This window comes from Python bivittatus, unplaced genomic scaffold (genome assembly GCF_059951505.1).
Source record: "Python bivittatus isolate LINGU-HERP-01145 unplaced genomic scaffold, Pbiv_v1 ctg000220_np1212, whole genome shotgun sequence".
Classification (NCBI taxonomy): domain Eukaryota; kingdom Metazoa; phylum Chordata; class Lepidosauria; order Squamata; family Pythonidae; genus Python; species Python bivittatus.
Window position 1 is genome coordinate 31031509 of NW_028277048.1, and position 23911 is coordinate 31055419.

At 42.3% G+C, this 23911-nt stretch overlaps 2 protein-coding genes across 5 annotated transcripts in view; one reads left to right on the forward strand and one right to left on the reverse strand.

Moving 5' to 3' along the window:
* IKZF4 (IKAROS family zinc finger 4) overlaps positions 1-7194 on the forward strand; it is a 67628-nt gene extending 60434 nt beyond the window's left edge. For all 4 annotated transcript variants that reach the window (XM_088138255.1, XM_025173683.2, XM_088138254.1 and 1 more), the window contains 2 exons: positions 654-785; positions 1015-7194. In XM_088138255.1, the coding sequence (XP_087994381.1) occupies positions 654-785; positions 1015-1763 (881 nt within the window). In that variant the 3' untranslated portion in view covers positions 1764-7194. The remainder of the gene's footprint in view (positions 1-653; positions 786-1014) is intronic.
* A 2178-nt stretch (positions 7195-9372) lies between these two features.
* LOC103055399 (uncharacterized) lies at positions 9373-21673 on the reverse strand. The gene is made up of 4 exons (XM_007439026.3): positions 21507-21673; positions 17286-18283; positions 15799-15922; positions 9373-14537 (listed from the first exon to the last, which is right to left on the reverse strand). Exons 2-4 carry the CDS (start codon positions 17970-17972, stop codon positions 13540-13542), a joined length of 1809 nt encoding a protein of 602 aa, XP_007439088.1. The 5' UTR covers positions 17973-18283; positions 21507-21673; the 3' UTR covers positions 9373-13539.
* Positions 21674-23911: the final 2238 nt, after the last annotated feature.

The following is a 23911-nucleotide window of genomic DNA, read 5'->3' on the forward strand; positions in this document are numbered from 1 at the left end:
CACAGGCTACCTATAGAGACAAGCCTTGGCTCAATCTTCCCACACTGATGCTTCCCCCATATGTTGAGCTATTGCTGCTACTAGGCCCAGCCAGCATAGCTATCAATACAGATAACTGTGAATGGTTGCTAAATGAGGATTGCCTGTATGTTTATTGTGAATTCTGGAAGTTGGAAGTCTAACACATCTGGAAACTACCAATTTGAGAATAGCTGGTCCCAGTTGGTACAAAGTCCCTTTTTCAAATGCCATTTACTAGTTTAGTATTATAGTCATTGCAGTTTCATTTATATTTTTTGTATCAAGACTAGGATTCTCATTTCTAGGGTGGGTAGAAACTAGCTTTAGTGGCCAGACATGGGGATGGGAGACATGAGAGGTGCTAGTACTTAAATACCATGAAGCAGAAGAATAGAAGCTAAATGAGATTATCATGGACAGGGGCAACAGGCTCTAATAGGGTCAATTCAAGTTAGCACTGGGTGCCAGTTCTATCCTTATCTATTCTGCTGTATTTTTTTTTCTCCAACAAATTAATTATCAGTATCATTCATTTATTGCTTTTGTAACCTTGTACATGTCCTTAAAAGAAGAAGATAGGGTAGAATTATGCTGGACAACCAAAAATGAAACCAATTTTGTTTTATTACCAGGTGACGAGATGCGAGACTTGGAGATGGTGCCGGACTCCATGCTTCATTCCTCAGCAGATCGGCCGACCTTTATTGACCGACTAGCAAACAGCATCACCAAACGAAAACGCTCCACACCTCAAAAATTTGTAGGTAAGGTGCATCTCAAACATTTCTGGAAAAAGGGCAGGTGTTCTTGTCAGCCAAGAGTTGTTAGATTATAGGATGTCTTGGGTGCTTCTCCCTGAGCTGAAGAACTCCCACCTATAGGTTTTTATAGTGTTGTTTTTCCATCAACATTATTTGTCTTATTCTCATAATAAGCTTATTATCTGATAGTAGAGTGGATTTGTAATCTGATCCCTTTTACCCCATGCATTAGGAGAGAAGCAGATGCGGTTTGGCCTCTCCGACATGGCATTTGATGTCAACTCCAGCTTTGAGAAGGACGTGGAGATGGTGGCTGCCCACCATCCCATGGATGCGAGCTTTGGCAGTTCATTGTCATTCATGGGAGCAGAACATTTGCGCCCCCTCAGACTCCCACCTACAAACTGCATCTCTGAGATCACACCTGTCATCAGCTCTGTCTACACTCAAATCCAGCCCCTTCCAGGCAGGTTGGAAATTGCAGGTAGTCGGGAAGCTGCTGAAGGCCATGAGGATCTTCCTGATGGGACACAGATTGTGTATCGGGCATCACGGGAGCCAAGCATGGTATCACCTAGCAATGGTTGCCAGGATTCCACAGACACTGAGAGCATCCATGAGGAGAGGGGCTCACAGCAGCCGCTGCTGTCCAGCATTGGGAATTGCACCAGCAGCCGGCAGAGTCCAGCCTACGCCAAAGAGGACCCAAAATTGCAGGAGGGCATCATTCCCACCACTACTCGGTCAACTCCCAGTTCAGCCAAAGAAGCCCTACGTGTGGTGAATGATGAAGGGGAACAGGTAAAAGCCTTCAAATGCGAGCACTGCCGGATCTTATTCCTGGACCATGTCATGTTCACCATCCATATGGGCTGCCACGGCTTCAGAGACCCTTTTGAATGCAACATCTGTGGCTATCACAGCCAAGACCGGTACGAGTTCTCTTCCCACATAGTGCGAGGGGAACATAAAGTAGGCTAATCTTACTCTGTCCCCTTACTCATCTCTCCCCATCTCTAGTGCTCTATCCTAGTTGGGCATGGAACTGTTCATTTCTTTTGTACTCCTTTGCACTGACTTTGGCTAAAAAAGAGAAATATTAAAAAAAAAAAGAACCCTAAGTTAAAAAAAATACAATGAACTTGAGACGGGGAGGAGCTCATAACATTTTGCCTTTCTCTATGCTGTGTTATTTAAAAGTTGATAATTAATTTTAAAATTTGTGCTTTTCTTTCACACTTGTAGTTATTTATTAACTTTTCCCTTCCTTCCTTCCTTTTTCTGAATAGCTTTTTTAGTCATTTCACCAGGAATGTCCTTTACTGAGGAGCAAGTAGGGGCTGGCATACACACCAGCAGCAAGCTTGTCTCTTTAAGGTCTAGGTCTCTTCTTCTTCTGTTTGGACTTTTTTTTGGTTTCAGTCCCCATATCTCTGTTAAGCCACCATGTTAGGTATTAAGAACCTCAGATCAGGTGCTAAACACATTATAGAGCTTCCCCCATTCAAGGGGCTAGGAAAGCCACGGCTTGAGGTATATTGCCGTTCAGATGAACCGTATATATCTTCTTTTTATGGGTGGCTATGAAATGGAGCATATAAAGTATCCCGCTAGGAACGCTGTGGTCCCAAGAATTTAATACCTCTCTGCATCTACTTAACACAGCTTTGAACTGATTTGTGTTATTTCCTCTATTGGGGCCCAGAAGGGATAGTGAATTTTGCATCTGGTGATGATGAAGGAGCTACAGTGTTTCAACGAAGATGATGAGCACTTTGTATATGAAGAATGCTGCCTTTCCAAATTGAACTGAGGATTAGCATTGGGAAAGCAAACGCTGTTTCCAGGATGCAATGAAGGAACCTTAGCATCGTCTGGTTAAGATATATTCTGCTTCTAAAGAGTCTGGGATGTCCTGTCTTCTCTCCAGATGGGTTGTCTGAGCTAATTTTCTTTGAGCTTCCTATGGTTAGCGCTTAAAGAATAATTGTTGCTGGAGGCTTTAGAATCAGGGTAGGCAAAATGTAGCCTTTACAACTCCCATCATTTCTCAGTACTATCTGAGCTGGTTGGATTAATGGGAGGTGGAGTACAGCAACATTTGGAAGCTCAAAGGTTGCCACTCCAAGTTTTGGAAGATGTAAGCCTCCCAAGTGAGTGCGTGTCATTAACTTTTCTCTCCAAAAGTATGTAGGTTCCTTAGAGCATTAATGGGCCTGGCTTTGCTGACCATTAATTGATCTGTAAGACACAAAGGAAGAGTTTTCAATGGGAGGTAAGAAAGATGCTAGCAACAATTGCTGGAGTCAGCTTAGGAATCTCTCTACAACTACTAGAGCCAAAGGAATGAGGAGTCAAGTCCTGCCAGTGTCTCTGTTCCAGTGCCTAACTTACACCTCCTCCCTCAGATTCCCAGCAATCAATTATTGCTGAGCAGCTTGGAATTGGACTTAGTTTCTCAGTCAGTTTAGCTGTCCTTGTTTGTGTCGATCAGTTCTAAATAAGCCTTACGGATCTGTGTCCAGAAAGCATGCCTTTTGTGGACCCATGATCTGAGAGTGGCAGCCTTGTGGTGAAAGTTCTCTGTATCTATGGAAGACCATACACTGCTCATCCCAAACTAAGGGGACGTAACAGTTTGCAGCAACAGTTTCAAGTCTCCTTAAAGAGAAATCTTTTCTCCAGATCAGAGACAACAACAACTTCTAAGCTGATTTTGCTGAAAAAGTAAAGGAAAAGCCAGCAAGATCTGCATGGTAATGAACCCCCTGTTTTTTCACAGGTACATGGCCCATGGTATCAGAGGGGAACATTAGATTTCTGCAGTAAGGGCCCTGCAAGGACACCTTATTATGTGTACTTAGTGTCTTAAAAGCTTTGATCATCATCAAGGGCAAAAAACTCCATTCTGTAATTGGGTTGCAGATTGCTGCTGATAATAGGCTGTAGGCAAGGGATAAAATCACCACTTGTCTGTATTATGCAGTCATTCCCCCCCTCCCCAGTCTGAGTGGAAATCCTGTTGATAATTGCTTTTCAAGAGGGTAATCACCAAATTAGGAGGGTTATGTGCTGAGCCAATAAAACTTGAAGCTTGCCTTTTTCCAGGGCTTGCTCTATCTTTGTCTGTTAGAAACATCTCATCTGACAGAAAGGGGTGTAAGATTAAAATAGCCTCTCTAGTCATAGCTGGGCCATGGATGTGGCAAGAGGGGGAGCGCTTTTGGTTTGAGATAAATGCCCTTAATGCATAAAGATACGTTGCTCAACAGCAGCCCAGGGAACTGCTTCCTTGCAGGATAAACCAAAGGCTGTTCTTTTTCTACTTAAAAAGCAAACCTCAAGTTGCAGTGTTTTGTTTGTTTTCCCTCTTTATTGATTTTTGTGATGTGAAATACAGAACTGAGCTTTTTTAAAAAAATAAACAGGCCAGACCAATTTGATTAACTGGAAAGGCCTGATTGGATGAGATGTTTTGGGGAATTGGCCAAGGAGATGGGAGTGGAAGTTTTCTTTAAATAGTCTGACTCCGCTTCTGCCATACTTTAAAAATGTTGACCTTTTCTGGTACAATATCACTTTCTCCCTTCTGCTTTCTCTTTTTTACATTCAGTATACGAATGGCATCTTAGAGGCTTGGGAGGCATTTTGAGCTGGTCCCAGCAACGTATATTTTCAGCAGGAGAAGTGGACTAATACAGTCTTTGTCATTCTGATTATATTGTGCAATATAAATGAAACATGCTGAGAGACTTTGCCAAATTGTTAAGGGAGTTTGAAAGTCCAGTTCTTATGTCTTTATCTATTAGAATGATACTTCTGGCTCCCTGTAGTTCTCCTGGCCCTAAGGTAAAGGATTTTTTTCTCCTATTGATGTACTCATGTCTTCTATTGATGTACATTTAAAGTATTCAACACTTTTTGTGATTGTTAATCTAAAGAGTTCTTTCACGTGACATAGTTTTCCCTATAATAATCTCCACGATTTCAGTGCTCATTAGAATGTCTTGTGTGAATGAAATCCTAGAGGGAATTATAGGAACTCTCCTTTGAGTGGAAAAGGTCACAAGAACCAGCTTTTATACATTGTAATTTTGAATGTTTAATGTCATCCTGCTCTAAAGGTTGAGATTCCTTCACTGCCTCCTTTAAAACTATGAAGATTTTTTTTTAAATTAACACCACAATTTGATAAGATTATAATTGCATTGAATGAATGAATTTAAGGTGTTATTCAAAGTGTTCAGGTTGTGCTCCAGAAATCTGAGAGAATATATCTTTAGGTTTCTTCTAAGCTACTGTTAAAACATACAGGTGGGTTCCTGGGAAACCTTATGAGAAGATCTGTAAAAGCAAAATGTTGGACATCAAATACATATTTATTGCATATAGTAAAACCTCCAAGCTGATTTCCAACATTCCCAACAAAATAAAACCGTTGTATTTGTTGCCCATTTGGTGAGCATGGAGATGTGTGTGTGTCATACATACATAATACACACACATACCACACACACACATGCACCTCTTTCAGAATGAGTTACCCAAATATTTGTCCTTGGGCAAGAAATGGGCTACTCAAATAACTGTCTAAGACAAGAATTTTAGATTCCTCTGCTAAGTTTTTTCCCTAAAAAATTATTAGTTCTGGCAGTACAGTATAGCTTGTTCACGTAAGTGCATCTGAAGAAAGTCCAGATGGTTATCATCTAGGCATTCAGTGTCACAATGGAATTAGACCTCTGAGAAAAGGGAAGGTGCAGATAGGCCTACGTAATAATAATAGAAATGAGAGGAGCAGTCCCTAAATTCAGTTGTGTGCATGTTTCTTTTCCCATGTGAATCTAGATCTAAATAGAGCATGTATAGTCACTCCTCAGTTTTATAGGTAGCATTTATCCCTTGTGGGATCAGACAAACAGCACTTCCTTCTAGGTACCTGAGACCTTCTGGACTTCTGGTATGCTGTATGTTCTCCAGAGTACTGGGGTGAAATCCATTTACTTTAACTGGAGAGCATACATTTAGTCGTTACAAAGTCCTATAACCAAATTCCAAAAATATCCAATTCTGCAGAGAAAGGATGCCAACTAAGTTTATGTAATCAATCTTTTAAGCAAAACTGGAAATAAAACAGCAAGATTTATACCTGTTTTCTTTCCATATACTGTACTAAATCCGCCGAAGCAAGATAAATACTTTTTCAACAGATGGAAATTTGAGCTTGTGTTAAAGATACCAGGAGTATGAGTTTTGCTGAGATATCTCTTTGATGTCTGAGTTTTATTATCAGTGCCCTGATATTTTCCATGTGAGATGTGAATTACTTCTAGTTCCAATAGAAAAAATTATGGAAAGATACCTTTTTTTCCCCCATGCAGACTAAAATTTCTGTCAAAGCAATGTAAAACATATTGAACAGATGACCAGATATGCTTTCCATCTGAATATATTTGTCAAGAGGAGGAAGCATTTATTGGCTTCTTAGAAGATGACGTTGGGAAGAAAATACGCTTGTGACGTTTTCCTTATTTATGTACTGTTCCTGAAATAAGCATGAAACTTTGACAAGGAAGAAAGAAAATAAAGCTTAGATAGTTGGATACTGACTTACTGAAAGCCAAAGATGGCCCTTGGGTGCTTGGCCTCACTTCATTGCCACACTGATAAAGCACCTAAAGTGTCATTTTTACTGGGTTTTTTAAAAGCTATCCTTTGTGCCTCCATACAAAGCCCACATTCAGAATTGCTCTGCTTCCTGTTTCTAGTGGGAATAGGACCACTCTATGCAGGAGCCATTTATTTTTGTTTTAATGGGAAATATTAGACAGTTCTAGAGCTAAATTAAGATGTCCAGAACATCATTTGTGAACTGTATTTACTGCACTGTGGAATGGTACTAATCTGTCTCCGCCCTGCTTCAGGGAACAAGAATCCTGCTTCGGACTTCACGTATTACCTCCTGCTTGTCCCCTTTTGTGAAAATGAAAACAGGTTTGTTTTTAGAGAAACAAAGCTCTGAAATTTCTAAGAAATCAGTGTTCCTTTTTATTTTTGCTTTCACCTGTATGAAGAGCCTAAAAAAACAAATGTAGGAATTTTGTAAAACTCCAGGTCTCTTTAACTTGTGTAAATATATATATTTTTTAACCAGATGTATGAAGAACAAAAAAGATGTGCAATATCCCCAACCTGCTACAATATTCTTCACTTGTTTCTAACAAGCTTTCATTTGTATATTGTTAATGGGTTTGCTGGTGTGGCGCTCTTCTCCCCCCCCTTTTTTTTTTTGGTGGGGCTAAACTTGCTTTTAAATAAAAGAAAAACCTCTTACTGCAAAAGCTTTTTTGTATTTGTAATATATTGTAAGTACCTATTTGTGTAATGGAGATTATACTACTGTTAAGTTTTGTACTGTACTGGCTGAAGGTCTGTTATAAATAAACATGAGTAATTTAACAGTCGGGTTCCTGGCTGTCCTTAGCTAATATTGCTGATACTTGTGCTGACTCTTCAATCTTAGATCAGCATCCTGATTCAGCGCCATGTTGATGCCTTGCACAGGCTCCCTCACTCATGCCAGCAGAATGAGCAGATGAGCAAATTGGAAGGGAATTTGCATGTGGTTCTCTTGCTTGTAAAGAAATCAACAGCGTAGCCCTTTAGAGAAGGCAGCCTTTTTGCTTCAGAGAGATAAGCCTTGTGCTAAACATTTACATATCCAAGCGCGAACTGTTATTCCATGATTCCAGGGAAACAAAGGTAAAATGTAAATCAAGGGTGGACAATCTCTTTGGGCGGGAACCACAACGCGCTCTCCTGACCAGCTGTTAGTCTACAGAATGCTTTCTGGTAATATCTCCAGAAGGCAAGGAACCAACGTTAAGCTATTTTCTTCTTTAGCTTGTGGCATAGGGAGATAGGGAGTAGGAGGTAAACTGCTTCCATTTTGACTTTTAAAAATGATTTGGAATTACATCACCGTTTGGGGGGTTGTTGGAGAGATTTATGGGTGGAAATGGGAATGGTTAGCCTCCCAGAGACTTTCCCATGCTTGTTTTCATGCCTTTTTTTTTTTTTTTAATCTATATACCTGAAAATAGACGGTTTTACCATCAGACTTATGTTGCATGATTTCTGGAGGCACTGGAGAACTGCATGGAAGCCATAGGTTCCCCCACCTAGGGAATAAAAATGAACCATATACTGTGGTATAGAATTGAAATGTATGAGCCTACAACAGACTTTTGCAGAATCCCTCTTTAAACTAAGATTAGAACACACGCTGGCAGCTGAACTACAGGTCTTTATATTTAGGTACTTTAGAAGGAGTGTCCATGTTTCTACTTTTGAAAAATGGAAGGCTTTGATAATTTATTTGTTGCTGAGTACCTAATATTTTAGCAGTTCAGGCATAATTGGTGTGTGTGATGATCGAGTATAGGCAGAAAAGAATATTATGTACTGGGAGTCACAATGGATGTGGATCTAGAGTACAGTCCATTTTAGGAGCCCCACATCTTAATAATTAGCACTTTCCGTCAATGAATTGACTTTCACTTGTAATAAAAGAATAAATGAAGGAGCAAGTTCCTTTTTATCTCTATCATAGGAATCTGATACAAGAGTACCTTCTTCCTACTCCAGCTGCTACTTATAGTGGAACCTAATGCATATGGGAGGTCTGGATGAATACGTTAATTTTAGTAGCTGTTAACGGACTGCTTCACACAAATATCCCAATCTCAGTGGCAGATTCCAAGAGGGAAAATCTGAATAAAAAGGCTATTTTCTCTGGCAAAAGAAAAGTGCCCTTCAGCTTTGGCTGTTTCTAGATCCTGATTTATAGAATTTATTTTATCTCAAAAATGCATTAGTTTCCCTATAACTAAGGACAACATTCAATAAAACAAAGTTTTATTCAACTTTGATTAAAGTTGAAGTTAACAAGGGTATTTGATTAAAAAAAACCCTCACATATTTTACATATATATTTGGGATTGAATACCCTTTTAAAATTTGCAAAAACCTTCCTACAAAGGTTCTTCGTAAATAGGTGGTCACCACCATGACTGTTCACCCCCTCATCAGCATGAGGCAGGAAATGAGATTGAGCTCTTAACAAAGAAGTTAAGGTCTGAAACAAGTTGGACAAGCTAAAATTTTAAAAACCTTCAAGAACCTAGAAAATAATGTCTTCCCTTTTTAAATTTAAGAACTACCATTCCCTCTTCATGAGCAAAAAGAACAAAGACTCCAATACTACCAAGGGGATTTATATCCCCAACAAAATGGCGGTCATTTCTTCCAATAGCAATACTTGTCTCTCCAATGTAATACTATACTCCTTAACTGATCAAAAGGCACATAATATTTCTGCTTTCTTAAATCCTTTTTATTTTTGTGCACTGTATATTAGTCCTGTTTTCAACTTTATGTGGGCTAAGTGAAACCTGACAGCATTTGCTTAACCAATTTCCATAGTTGTGCATGTTTATCCAGGCTCTCATTAAATCAACAGCTTCCAAACTATGTTTTTTCCTTTCCAGGAAAGGAAGTGATAGGTCCAATGCTAATTACAGATTTTTTTTCCAAAGGATTCATTTATTCTGAGACTTCCAAAACCTTGGGGCTTAGCTCTCTTACGTAATTTCTCTTCAGCTACAAAAAATAGAAGCCACAAACCTGTATCCTTTTTTTGTGCTCATCTCATCCAAATAATTCATACTTTGCAGAATTGTCCACATTTTGTTACTGTCCATCCTACTTATTGTTGATTGATGTCCTGCTCATCAATCAAAAATCAAAAAATTTCCCATTTTTGTGGTATTGCAAAAAGTCTGATAATCTAACATTCCGAGCTGGGTACACATTAGGGCTGAATAAAATATGCAAACATATAGTAGATTACACCACTGGGTCTCAACCATTTGTTTCTTAAGGCCCATCTGTCATTCAGTGAAACAAGTGGGACCTATTATGATGGAAACAAAACACCCATTTTTTTGCCCAGAAGGACCCTTATAAGCTTATGTAATTTTTATGCAGTTATAATTTATCCTTAATGGAAAGTTTTAAAAACCTAATTAAAATGTCAGTGACTTATCTTGTCTCCATCTTAAAATATTTCTGAGTCCCCTCCTCCTCCTTGATATGTTGACCCTTGGGAATTATACAACTTCTCCTCTTGGCTAAGCATTGACTCAGAATGTGGGTGCTTCAGCACTGTATGTACTGTTCATATGTCTCCCTATACAAAGATTTTACACCCTTTTAAACCAAAAGCTAAGTGCCAAGTTATCTTCTGCATGTCAGCTTTCTACCATGATTATACCCCAGCTTTGATAGCACACTGTCATGAATCCTGTTCAGATAATATGAAGAATATAATCCTTCCCTCCAGTCACTGATTTGCCTTTGTTTACCAACAGCACCTCACACAGGAGGCTGAGTCAGTCATATGGCCACCGTTTTTTAATTTCTTCTAGCCACCGCAAAGGAGACTAGGTTGCCATTTGTCACTTCCACCAATCCCAGCTTCCTGCCTCCCCACAGGATAAAACAGAAATTGGGCCTCTCTTGGATGGTGTCTCAGTCCTGGGAGTAGGAAAAATCAAGAAATACTGATAAGCAGTTTGCATGAACTTGATCTATTTGGGGCTAAAATTAATTACCCCTTTCCCCTCTGAATTAAGGTTAGTGATTGATTGATTGATTGATTGATTGATTGAATTTATATGCTGCCCATCTCCCCTAGAGGGTGACTCTGGGCAGTTCACAATTAAAATAAAACCCCAAAACAGTTAAAAATATAAATGTCCACATTCATTTAGTTAAAAAGATGAACTATATAAAAAGACCATATACATAAAAAGGCTAAAAACATTCAAGATGATGGGGAGGGTAGAATCAATTACCCCACGAGCCAATTTCAAACGTGCAAGCCCCCATCCAGCACTCAGGCCATCTGGCATAGCCAAGATTTCACACTCTTCCAGAAGGCTATGAGAGTGGGGGCACACCACGCTTCAGGTGGTAAGTTGTTCCACAGAGTGAGGGCCACGACAGAAAAGACCCGCTTCCTAGACCCCACCAGTCGAAATTCCTTGACTGGTGGGGTCCACAACATGCCGAGTGGGGCGGGCTGATGTAACGGAGTGGGCCGGGCTGATATAACGGAGGTGAGACAGCTCCTCAGATAACCTGGTCCTATGCCATGAAGGGCTCTAAAGGTATTAACCAACACCTTGAATTAGACCCAGAAGCAAACCAGCAACCAATGCAGCTTGCATAACAGAGGTGTTATATGGGCCCCCCAGGGGCATTCAGAACTGCCCGCGCCGCTGCATTCTGCGTCAGCTGTAGCTTCCGAATTTTTAGGATAGAAAGTTTGCCAAACATGCTTACTCCCACCCTGACCTTGTTAGGGGAACAGATCCATAAACACCGTAAGTTTTATGAACAAACCACATAACATTCAGCAAGCCAGCTACTTGTGTGAGAGAAACTAGTCCATATATTAGAGTACATGAGCACAGACGATGGAGGCCGAGAACAGGCATCTCTGATGGCTTTCCAGTTGCTGTAAATGCGGCTGAGAAGCTGTCGTTTTTTTGCTGATTTCTTAAAAATACATATTTACCCTAGGAATCTAAAATTAACTCCTAGGTTGACAAGAGGTGACAGAAGCAAATGAGGGAAGAAATGTTTACAACTGCCTCATTGCTTACCATTCCAAACTCAACATTTAACAAAAAGAGGACTAATGATATATAGGATCATAGTTCTGTTTATTAAATCATGTGCGACTGCCAGTATTTTTTACCTCTATATCAGGCATCTTCTAAAAGAAATATGTGAATTGTGTATTAGAAGTCTGCTGAGTGAGGTATCTTGCCCTCATGTTACTTTATTAAGGGAAGAGAGAAAAAGTTACAAAAGTGCCCAAATACTTAATAATTGAGCATCTGGCTCTGGATAAGCATGTCTTGCTTCTGGAATTCCACCAGCATATTTATAAATTTTATCTTCACAATTATGAACATTAATAACCTCTTTAATTTAATGTTAATATTAAATATAACCTCTTCAACATGCTAAGTTCTTTACTTCTTCAGAATCATATGCACAGTCCTGCCTAAAGTTGTTATATGTACTTTTTGCCAATTCCAGATTAAAAATTTGAATTCATTCTAAGACACCTTTGGAACAGGTATCACTTTATCATAGTCAATAGAGCATGCTCAGGAGCTACTATTTCCCACCAACCTAAGCTTACCAATTTCATATTCAGCTTATTTCCATTCAAATGGCAATGCTGGCCAGAAAATAGCAGTGGGAGATCAGCCACTGAGGTAAACTGAATTGCTACCTACTTTTGTCTCCTACAGTTCCAGGGCCTTTAATAGATGAAATTGAGCAAGTCAAGCTTTCTCATAAATTACTGTCCATACCTGAGGCCAAGTCTCAACAAAATAAAAGTAACAGCAGCCAGTAAAAAGTGACTTCATTTGCTTCAAGTCCCCACACTGCACAAACAAAATTTAGATATTGCTCTTTTTGCTCACTATCGCCATTTGCAATCCAGAGCTTCATCCATGTCTTTTCCTTCATCAACACTGTAATTGGGAGGTATGTGAGGTAACATACCTCACATTGGTCAGTCTACTAGCAAGTGGGGGCTGGGGCAGAGAACCATGTTCCATACCTTTGGGGGTTGTCTGCTTGCCAGAATTTATAAAAATGAATCTCAGAACTACTTTAGCTACTGTAACTCAGACGTCATACTACAGTTAGCGGTGTAGTCCACAACCGACATGTATACAAAGCCCCAACCCCAAATTCTGCCAGCTCCTTTCAAGAATTTCTAGTCACAGGCTGGGAAAGTTGACCTTCCTGACATCTTAGAGATGTGTGGCCAGTCAGACTAGATGGTACCAAAGGCCCAACATGATAAAAAGTTCATCCTTATCACATCCTTATCCTTCTTCAAATTATCCTGGAGGTGAGCTAGGACAGAAATGAAAAGATGACATTCAGCATCCCAGATGGATTGACAGCTGCTTGGGCTTTAACACAGAGAAGTGGAAGGTGATAGAGCTATCATTATTATCAATCTAGAAAGGTTACCAGCTCATACCATTATCACAGCAGTATTCCTGTACATTGCCTGAGCTCTGCTGACCTTATGATGATCTGGCTGCTTTTTCCAGTTTCTGCCTGACATTTCCTAGGCAGAGAAAAACTTCATTAAATCATCATATGGAATTTGTCCTGGCCAGACTTTGAATATATTACAGAGACAGGTGTGTTCAGTTTCTGTCTCTTTTTAGTTGTCTGGAAGCTATTCTTTAAGAAAAGAAAGCTATTCCTCTTTTACCTGGCCAGCAAAGGGAAGTTAATTACTTGGAAAAGGATTATTCCAACTGGTGCACACAGAGTCATCTGTGTTATTTCAGCTGCTTCCAAAGGTTACTGTATGCAGATAAAGGAAAACCAGCCATATAATGGAGGAAAAGACAAGTTTACTCTTGGTGCCTTTTCTATCCTAACTTAACACCTCTATCTATAAATGCCCCTCCTCTTTTTGGAGTGTTGTATATAAAAACACAAGGAGACGGCATGATGAGCAGCTACCTTCATGTCCACTTTTTGGTCAGTAGTAGAGGAATAGAAAAAGGAGCTTTGTGAAAAGCTCACTCTCTAGTCTACAAAATGATTGATCCCTCTGTAAGCAGCTGTGTAAGAGTGATAAGCATCAGGGACTGGGAGAGAGAATCAAGCTGGGTTCTGCCTGATCTTCCAGTTCTTTCTCCAGCTTCATCTCATGAGCTTTGAATGGACTTTTAGCTTGAGATTCAGTGGACAGGATGGCCTCACTTCCTTTTGGATTTTCTTTTGAATGGCACCTCTGATGTTTCACCAGCACTCCCCTCTGTCTGAATCTTCTCCCACACTCAAGGCAGCGGTAGGGTTTTTCTCCCGTATGGATTCGTTGGTGTGTAATGAGGTCAGATAGCCTAGTGAATCTTCTCTCACACTCATCACAGGAGTAAGGTTTCTCTCCAGTATGGATTTTTTGGTGTCGTGTGAGATCAGAAGGGTAGGCAAACTTCCGGCTGCACACCTTACAGGAGAATGGCTTCTCCCCTGAGTGTGTTCGCTGGTGAGAGACCAAGTTGGAGTGCTGGATGAACCTTTTCCCGCACACCCCACAGGCGTGAGGTTTTTCTCCTGTATGGATCCTCCTGTGTGTAGTGAGAGAAGATGAGGAAACAAACCGTTTCCCGCAGTCGGTACAGGCATAAGGCTTCTGGCCCATGTGGTTCCGCTCATGGATCTTAAGAGCAGACTGGTGGCTAAAGCATTTCTGACAATAAGAACAGTGGAATGGCTGCTCTCCTGAATGACTCCTTTGATGGCTGACAAGATATGCCCGTTGGCTGAAGGTATCTCCACACTCAGAACAGATGTGAGGCTTCTCCCCTGAGTGAATTTTCTGATGTCTTGTAAGATGGGAAAGCTGGCTAAAGCTTTTCCCACACTCAATGCAAAGGTAGGGTCTTTCGCCTGTGTGAACATTAAGATGTTTTGCCAGATCTGAGGGACGAGTGAAGCTTTTGCCACATTCGATACAGACATGGCTTTTCTCTTTCCTTTGGGTTCCCCCAGAGGCTGGGCGGGCTGCCACAGTCTCCTCTTCCTTGGACTCTGGATGCTGTTCCAGTTCCTCAGTTCTGCTAACTAGATTGACACCTGCAAGGGGAGGAAGGCAGTCACAATGCTGTTCCATAGATCATTGCTAAGGAGGAGGTAGGCATCTCATATATGCTTTTCTAAGCATTCTTGTGCTAAATCAAACCAAAGTTAGACCAGAATTTTGCCTTCTGTAGTGTCCAACCAGATTGCTCTGGAAAGATCTCTTCAGGGGCTTAAAGGAATCAGCCTTCCCATCTTGTTTGTCTATTGCATCTGGTATTTAAGAATGATGGTACTTGTAAAGTTAACTAAAGAATTAGCGATCACCACATATTGTTACATTGTGGTAGCAATTTCCATAAATTGTTTTTGAGCTTTGATTAGACATCGTGCCCCTTCCAATGAGACTGGCTACAGTTCCCATAATTCCAAATGAGCATGGCTACTGGCTGAGTATTCAGCATGGTTTTCACTGGCTGAGAATTCTGGGGTACTGTAATCAAACACAACTGAAAAGTTGCAGGTTGGGGAAAATTGTTCAGTCTAGACATTACCATAAATTTAAGTGTCCATACACAGCAGCAATGTGTGGTAATTTATGGAGTATCTCATGGTCCTGCAACTAGAACCTAATATAAGAAATGTCAAATACCTGTAAACTGAAGAACCCAATGTCCATTTTGAAAATCATGGGAATTCACAACTATTTTAAACATCCTTCGTGAACACTTGTATTAGAATTAGAGGTAACTTTGAGGCGTTATACCTCAAAGAAATTTATGAGCCTCTGTAACAAACACTATAAACATACACTATAGTTAAGGGAAGAAATCAGAACACAAATTTAAACATTAAGAGAGAAGCTAGATAAAGGTAACATTCAGTTCTGGTCTGAAAAGGCTGGTGACAGCAAACATGTTTTTTTCTTGGAAGGCTATGGAGCTCAATAAGGAGCAGTCTTGTGAGCCTTGTGATCATCTGACAAACTAAAACTGAATGGGCAGGTTCACCAGTTTTCAAGATAGTCTCATTTTTGGAGTTGAACTTCCACATCCTGCAGATTCATGGAAATACTGAATGGCTTCAGAGACAAGATAGAATTCTGCGGAAATTCCTTGGAATAATTCCCATGGGAAAGAGGAGGAGTCTGTCAGCATCACTTTCTGGAACTATACTGTGAAGCTAAAAATGAACAATTCCCACCCCACCCACCCACCCTACAACATATCCCCAAAATGCCATATACTTCATGAAGACTCCAATCCACAGCTGTTCTAGAAGTGGCAAAGGTGCAAACTGAGGCTAAACATGTCCTTACCCACTGAGAGGTTAACAACATCCACCCTCCTTATCTTGCTGTCAGATTGCTGCTGGCTGACCTCCAATGACGCTCTCTGTGCTTCTGAAAAGTCCACAGCCACGTCTTGAGATGATCGAGGCTCCTGAAATAACAGTGAAGGTCAAGTTCATGGAGACATGATGGGTGAAGGTGTACTGAACTGTAGGCAGTATACATTGAGTATATTCAAGGATCCCAAGATAAATAGCTCTTAATACCACCAAAGTATTGTGTACAGCTATTGCTTTTTTCCCTTCCTTGCTAGATTTCCTGAAGAAGATGGAAATAGAAACAGCAAAACATGGAAGAGTTATAAGTAGCCGATGATAAAGACTTTTGCATCTATAAATGAAGCTGGGTGAAAAAACAATAAAAACTTGTTTTTATAAACTTCAGGGGCAGCAACAACATTAGTGGAAATAGGTGAAACATTATATCTCACTCCCTTTCATCACTTAAGCATCTCCGGACTGCCAGTAAAGTAACTTTCATTATGACCTGAATTTGCATCTAATACTATTGATATACTCCATTTATTTGGTACAAATGTTCTCTCTCCATCTTGAAGAATGGAACTTCCACTTCTGCAAGCATTTATATTTTTTTAGAATGATATGTGTGTGTAATGTTACAACTGCAACTTATAATTGGAAGAAAGCATTTAGAAGTAACATTGGGGGACTTTCTCATTAATTTTGGGTGGGCAATTAGCAGCTCTCCAGATTTGTTAAATTTCAGTTTCCTCCAAGCGTGATAGCATAATTGCCAAGAGTGGGGGATGATGTCGAGCTGAACTCCAACAAAGTTGGATGGTCAACATGGCTCACCCTCTTTAGCCCTGTGAGCATGTTGATTCCCAATAGTGATGAGTTTATAGGAGCATTGGACTGCCTGCCCATCAGACGATACCCCCAGATAGGTCACATTAGCAATAAGGAGGACTTTTTGAGGTGATCAGGGAAAGCAGAGCAAAATCCTTTCTTTATTGCTGATTCTGAGCCATCAGAAGTTAACACTGTACAAATTAATTATAGTTCCCATTTTGCTGTTTCTCAGTGTTCCGGCTTCCCCAGCCTGTTTTGGAAAGCCGAGAGTTCAGAAGATGAAAACTAGCCAGAGAGGAAAGAAGGGGGTCTTTTTCATTAACGGAGGATCACTTCCTTTCCCTTTATTCCAAGCAGGAGACTGAAGAGATGAACATGTTTTCTCGCTGCTAGTTTATGCAGCTAGTAGCAGTTACTTCACTTTTTTAAATAAAAAGGTGAAAGGTTGACAGCTGTGTTCCTCTCAACATCCCTCAACATTGGTCCTATGTCTTGGACTGACAAGAGCCATAATTCCACCCTAAGAGGAGCAGCGTAAGCTTCCTATCCTAAGATGACATAACCCAAGTGAAGCATCTGATTTCATGAGCAGAGAGAGAAGGGAGCCAGGTCTGCGGCTGCCCTCGAACGAATGGGTCTCACCTGCTCCTCCTGCTGCTCGCCTTCTTGCTGCCGCAAGATGAAGCCTTCGGCCAGGGCCACTGCTTGGGCACAGGTCTCTGGGCTACGTTCCCTGACCTGACTTTGGATTTCCTGGGGCAAGATGGTCAAGAACTGCTCTAAAATCAGCAGCTCCACAATCTGCTCTTTGGTACGACTCTCTGGCTCCAGCCAGCAATGGCAGAGTTCCCGCAGGCGGCCACAGACCTCACGAGGCCCCTCGGCTTCCTGGTAACAGAACTGCCTGAAGCGCTGGCGGTGCAGCTCTGTGCTGGGGGAGTTTTCTTGCAGGAAGATGGCCTTGACTTTCCCAGAGTCTTTTTTGCCTCTGTTGTTCCTGCCACCCAATGCTTGCTGGTCTTCTGCACTGAACGCAGGCTTCAGTCGGGTCACCCCGTCAACTCTAGGCCACTGGCAGGCCCCAAACACTCTCTCAAAAGTGATCAAGTCATCCCAAGAGGTCAGGTCTGGAAGCCCTGGGCTGCCCCAGACTGTGGCCGGAGAGGGCGTCATCTTCAGGAAATCCCACCACTGAGTGGGCATGCCCTCCGGCTGCAGTGTTGCCCGGTGGGGTAGCTCCCATCTGATCCTAGGCTGAATGGCAAAATGGTCTCTTCCTGTTCCTTCTGATCCCTCTGCTGGCCCAGGCCCTGCTGGCACTTTCTCCATTTTCTGTACCAGGCACACCGTCTTGTCAAATGTTTCCTGAACTATTACCTCTCACACTTAGTCAGCCACACTTATGTATTCAAATCAGATATTTCACCCCTCTGGAGATATATCCAAATCCAGTGTTATCCCTCCTCCCCCCATTATTGTCTTGCCATTTTCAGGGCCTCCCCTACTTTCACGCCCTGGCCCTCCTGTGTCCTTGAGCCAGTTTAAAAAATAACTCCACAGCAACTGTGGGCTTGAAGCAAGGGGCCAAGGCCTGTCAGTGACTGGCTCAGAGTTCTTGTTCAGTTATCTGGAGCTTCTTCCTGGAAAGAAACAGAAATAAAACACCATTTATACATTTGTCTCATCTTCCCAGAGAGCTTGGGAATGTGTACACAAAGTTTTGAATTTCTTCTTTAAAAAAAACACCAAAACCTTGAGCCAGGTGAAGTTGAGAAAGAAAGTTGATCACCCAGAGAGTTCAGGGGCTTCTCTGAACAGACTGGCCAACACATCATATATTTTAACATGGCAGATATTAATGCCAGATATGGCACATACACCCATATATACACTTACTGCCCCAGAACTAAGTTTAAAATGCATGACATGTAGCAAAAGAGTGAAAACCACAATTATGTTGCAGCAACAAAACAGTAATGCTGCTGTGTAGATTATGAAAAAAAGATGCTAACTCCTCTAAATAAAGTTGTTACACTTGACTGTGATAATTGCTGTTTTCTTCCAACTTTATTTTTTTTTGGTGCAAAAAATATGTGCCATGGCTTCTGCCAGCCTTTCCCAAACTGATATACAGATAATCCTTGCTTAGCAACCACTCGAAGTTATGATGGCGCTGAATGAGGCTTATGGATGGTCCTCAAAGTTGCAGCAGTTGCAGCATCCCCATAGTTACGTGATCACAATTTGGGCACTTGGCAACTGGTGCACAATTACAAGAATTGCAGTGTCCCATGGTCACGTGATCACCATTTGTGGTCTTCTCTGCCAGCTTCCATGGGGAAGCTGGCAGGAAGTCATAAGCCATGGTCACGTGTTATCACTCTTAACAACTGTGAGTGATTCACTTCATGACCGCAACTGGAACTGCCATTGTAAGTCAGTGCAGTCACATGATTTTTTACTTTACAACCATATTGCTTAGCGACACAGTTCCAGATCCCAATTATGGTTGTTAACTGAGGACTACCTGTACTCCAGACATACAGGATGTACTCCAGAATATCCACTGACAAAGCTGGCTTGGCAGTGATGAGAGTTGTAATCCCAATATCTGGAGGACACCATGTTAAAGAGGGCTGGATTATATTTCAATGAAAATCAGCAATACTAGTTTAAGAACTGTACTCTGCCAGTTTGGTGTAGTGGTTAAGGCATCAGGCTAGAAACCGGAAGAATGTGAGTTCTAGTCCTGCCTTAGGCACAAAGCCAGTTGGGTGATCCTGGGCCAGTCACTCTCTCTCAGCCCTAGGAAGGAGGCAAGGGCAAACCACTTCTGAAAAACTTTGCCAAGAAAACTGCAAGGACTAGTCAAGGCAGTCACCAGGAATCAAAAACTGACTTGAAGGCACACACAGACTCTGTAAGAACATCTCACTTTTGTGCTGAGAATAAGGAACACCTGGATTTCACTGATTTTATGCATCACTGTATGAGTACTGTACAATCTGATTTACAGCTCTCCCTCTCTACTATGTACCATCTTTCCTTCAGTTTTCAGAAAAGCACATGATATTCCCAAGGAAAATTTTCATCAAATGTTCTAGTCAGGCCCATGCTTCCATAATTGAAGAGACTGAACCACTATGAGCCCCATATTTCTGACAATGCTTTGGTTTGAGAATCCCTGGTTCGTTATCTAAGAGTTTGGGACCAGCTCCATCCTTATGCAGAGAACAGCTGCAGCCCACAAAGTTTTGCTGCCTGTCATTTTCAGTAAAAAGGATCAGGGAAGAGGCCAGGAGAAATCTCCTTCCCTTCTCTTTCTGAACCCTTTGAAAAATCACTGCACATGGCTGACAGCACTGGTCTAGATGGAGGAACCTTTCCTCACTGGCTCCATCCAACCTGGTGCCTTCCAAAGGTGTTGAGGTTTCAGCTCCAATACCTTCTAGCCATGGCCACATTGGCTAGGGCTTACGGGCCCTGAAGCGTCAATGCTTCTGCCATGTACCAGTCAGGGTGAAAACGCCACAGAAGCAGCAGCATCAGGATTTAGCGGGAGGCCACCTGCTCTCTGTTTACACATGCTGTCTTTGAAAAATTGCTCTCCTCGACTCTGGGTACTCCCTTCTTAGGAGGCTTTATTGGGCTAAGTATCACCATGAAATAAGCTCCATGTCAGGCGATTTGTAATTTATTCTTCTCTGGAGCAACACATGACAACAAGTGATGGGCCAACCAAATTCACAGATGTACATTTTCCCCTCCCAGTTTATGACAACTTGCACACACTTAGGGGGGAGAGGAGGGAAAATAAATGTCAAATATTCTTGACCAATACTCTGAAAGAGTTTATCACTTGGAGCCATTGAATGGTGATGAAGGATGTTGTCTAAATATTTCCCTGGCATTTGTTGTTTCCTTGCTTGTTTCCTTGCCGTTTGGGTGAGCTATAATAGACTAAAAAAAGGAAACAGAGGTATTATTATCTGAAGACAGACACCAAGTGCAGGCTAAGCGCAGACTCCTTAATCAGCTCGGAAGGTAAATGCCTTCTGTGGAGGAGGAGTTCGGGGGCTGCCCCCCATCATGCACCGCCCCTCCCCGTGGGTCCTCCGACCGCTCCTCAAGCCCCGCAGGCAGCGTCGGGAAACCGGAAGAGCCTGTTGGATAGATGGGGGGACGGGGCTTTTATCGGACCCCGTGATTCTCCATCTCCACGCTCTCTCCTCCTCCCTCCCCCGATTACAAGGTCCGATAGATTCTTCTTTACCCGGGAGGCTGGAGAACTCTTGGGTGGAAAAAAAATGGCTTGATGGGACACCCCCCCCCCAGTGCCATTATTCAGGCTTGGTTAACGAGACACAGGGAAAATCCCCCTTCCTTTCTTCGCCATAAAGACACAAAGCACAAATCTGGCATTTTGTTGCTGTTGTCGATAAGGAAGAAGTGAAGCCCACGCTGGCTCCCCCCCCCCCCCGCCACTTCTGTCTTCTTTTTAATTTAATGCATCCATGAAGCTTGGAGCGGACTTGTTTGGCTGTAGCCCGGTGGGGCGGAGGGCCAGTGACGAACTAGCAGCGCTGGACAAAGGAGGCGAAGGGGCTCCGTCGGAGGCCCGCAGAAGCGCCACCCTGCCCACCGCTCGCGTGGCTCGGAGCCCCCGCCGCCTAACTTCACAAAGAGGCGGGTGGCGACCCCCCGAAAAAACTCTACCGAAGTCCGGGAGAAAGCCCCCCCTCCTCTCCAGCCCCTCCCCTCCCCACCCAGATTTTGTTCCTCGACTCCGCCTGATTCCCCCCCCCCGTTCCCGCCCTTGCAGATGCATCGGCTTCCCTTCGCCCCGCTGCCCCTCAGACTCACCGCTCCCCATAATTCCTGCCTCCATGAAGACCCCTGAGATCTCGAGCCCCGCAGACAATCCCACCACCCCTTAATAAAAGTCAGATTCCAAGGCTTTTAATCCAGGGCGGAGCAGGATGGAGCCTTGGCTACCGCATCCCCCTCTCGGCTTCCTGGGCCTCTCCAGGGTTTAGCTCTCGCTCAATAGGACTAAGCCGGCTTAAGTCCAAGGGCTCCTGTTTAACTGGTTTGAGGATCGGGCTGCCAGTCATTGTAACTCTTGACGCGCCTCAGCACTGCGGGGGTGTGGGGGTGTGGAAATAGTTGAGGGTGACTTTGACGCTTGGCAGCGCTAAGTATTCCTGGCGGTGCTTAAATGCGAGCCTCTTCTTTGAATCCCATGGCACGAAGTATTTTTTCCCCATGCTAGTGCCACCTGAACCAAAATAGCCAGATGCAGAGTGCAACACATTTCCAAAGCAGCAATGCACAACGGTTTCTGAATGTTTCTTTAGCATGTCAACTAGCCAAACCGGGGACCAATTCAGTTTTTATGGCTGTGTCCCACTTACTGGCTGTTTAACTTGAAGGTGTTAAGGTCAGTATCTCTAAGTGAAGCTGTTTCCCATGTACAGTATAAAATACTCTTGAAGTGGGAACCAAGATTCTGTTAGTAGGCAGCAGTCAAGTTTGCAGAGCTGAGGAAAGGATGGCAAATAAATATTAGCCTCAAAATGGGATATTAGGGATGGAGCTGCACAGGCATCTTGCATATTTTTTAAGTTAGATTCAGAACATACAGAATGGCTCAGATTTCATGCATAGCTTAATATACTAAACTGTATCTCGGCATGGAACTCTGTTTTTGTACTAGCTGCAGTCAGTGGGACAATCTGTTAGGCCATGCCAGCTTCAGGTAAAAGGATCCAACCAGATATGGGTCCACTCATTGGCTTGGTTCATACACCATATCAACTGGGTCCAATGCAGAGATGGATTGGTGATTTTATGGGTGTCCTAACCCAGTTAATTAACCAGACAATCCATTATTTTTTTCTGATGGTTTTACCCTTCTAGCCATCAGGCTGCTGGAGACAGAAAACTGATTTTTGCCAATGATCTGGTCTGAACCAGGCCTTAAAATGATAGGTTACACTCAGTAAGGTCAACTGAGAAGGTCATCTTGATACTGTTTGATGTGCCTAATGGTTGCTAAATCCAGAAGCAGACAGCATTCCTTTCTCCCCTTTGGGGCTTCTCTACAACAGATAAAGCCATTTTCCCTGGTGATCACCAACATTTGCACAAGTACATATTGGGAAGAAGCATTCTGGTTCATTTTTAAAAACAAGTTGCAGTTTCAATTCCAAAGATTGCATTCTAGTCAAGTGATGGGGTGCGTGTGCGTGCATGCATGTGTGTGTGTTTTATTTTGTTGTGGCTTGGTTATATTCTATTGGAAGTTTAGGATTGCATATGCATAATGTATGATTTTTGTTTGATTTTTCATTACTTACTCCTTTATGATATGGAGCTGAATAAAGATGTGAACTGAGCTCTAGTGCACTGTTTGTACCAACATGAGAAGTTTTTCTAGTTGTATGGGGTTAGATGAGCATGAAACTGAGCAAACTCAGGGAGGCAGTGAAGGACAGGAAGGCCTGGCGCAATATAGTTCATGGGGTCACGAAGGGTCGGACACGACTTAACGACTAAACAACAAATGGGATTGGAGGTGAGGAGTTCATTTCCATGTCACTAACTGCTGCAGTAATCATCAAATTAAACACACGTTGAATGTGCCCTTACTTCGGCTACTCATTTTGAAACTTGAGGATGAAGCAAAACATATCTAAATATTGTATTGTTGAAGGCTTTAATAATATATAAATATTAATAAATTAAATACCCAACGCTAACCATTCCCTGGTATATCCTTGCAAATCAACAAAGACAAATCTATTGTCGAAGGCTTTCACGGCCGGCATACGATGGCTGGTGTGGGTCTTCCGGGCTGTGTGGCTGTGTTCTGGAAGTTTTGTTTCCTACCGTTTCGCCAGCACCTGTGACCGGCATCTTCAGAGTGCAGGAGCACAGACAGGAGCAGTTCTCTCTGTGCTGCTCCTGTCTGTGCTCCTGCACTCTGAAGATGCCGGTCACAGGTGCTGGCGAAACGGTAGGAAACAAAACTTCCAGAACACGGCCACACAGCCCAGAAGACCCACACCAGCCAAAGACAAATCTGTACCCTTTCATGCATAAAGCTCACTCTGGCATTCCCAATCTTATGAGGCATACACCATAATTTCAAACAGGTCGAATGTCTTATTATCATGGTACTATATGTAAAAAATGTATTGAATTTGTATCCCTGCTTCACTTTATGAACTCTCCTTACCTGATGAGAGAGGGCCACCTTAAGGAAC

What these genes read in the sequence shown, in the direction of transcription:
- LOC103055399 (XM_007439026.3), bottom strand. Translation starts at nt 17,972, where the DNA reads ATGGAGAAAGTGCCAGCAGGGCCTGGGCCAGCAGAGGGATCAGAAGGA. An exon ending in GCGAGCAGCAGGAGGAGCAG is followed by an intron (nt 15,923 to 17,285) that starts GTGAGACCCATT and finishes CTGTTATTTCAG; the next exon opens with GAGCCTCGATCATCTCAAGA. An exon ending in TGTTGTTAACCTCTCAGTGG is followed by an intron (nt 14,538 to 15,798) that starts GTAAGGACATGT and finishes CTCCCCTTGCAG; the next exon opens with GTGTCAATCTAGTTAGCAGA.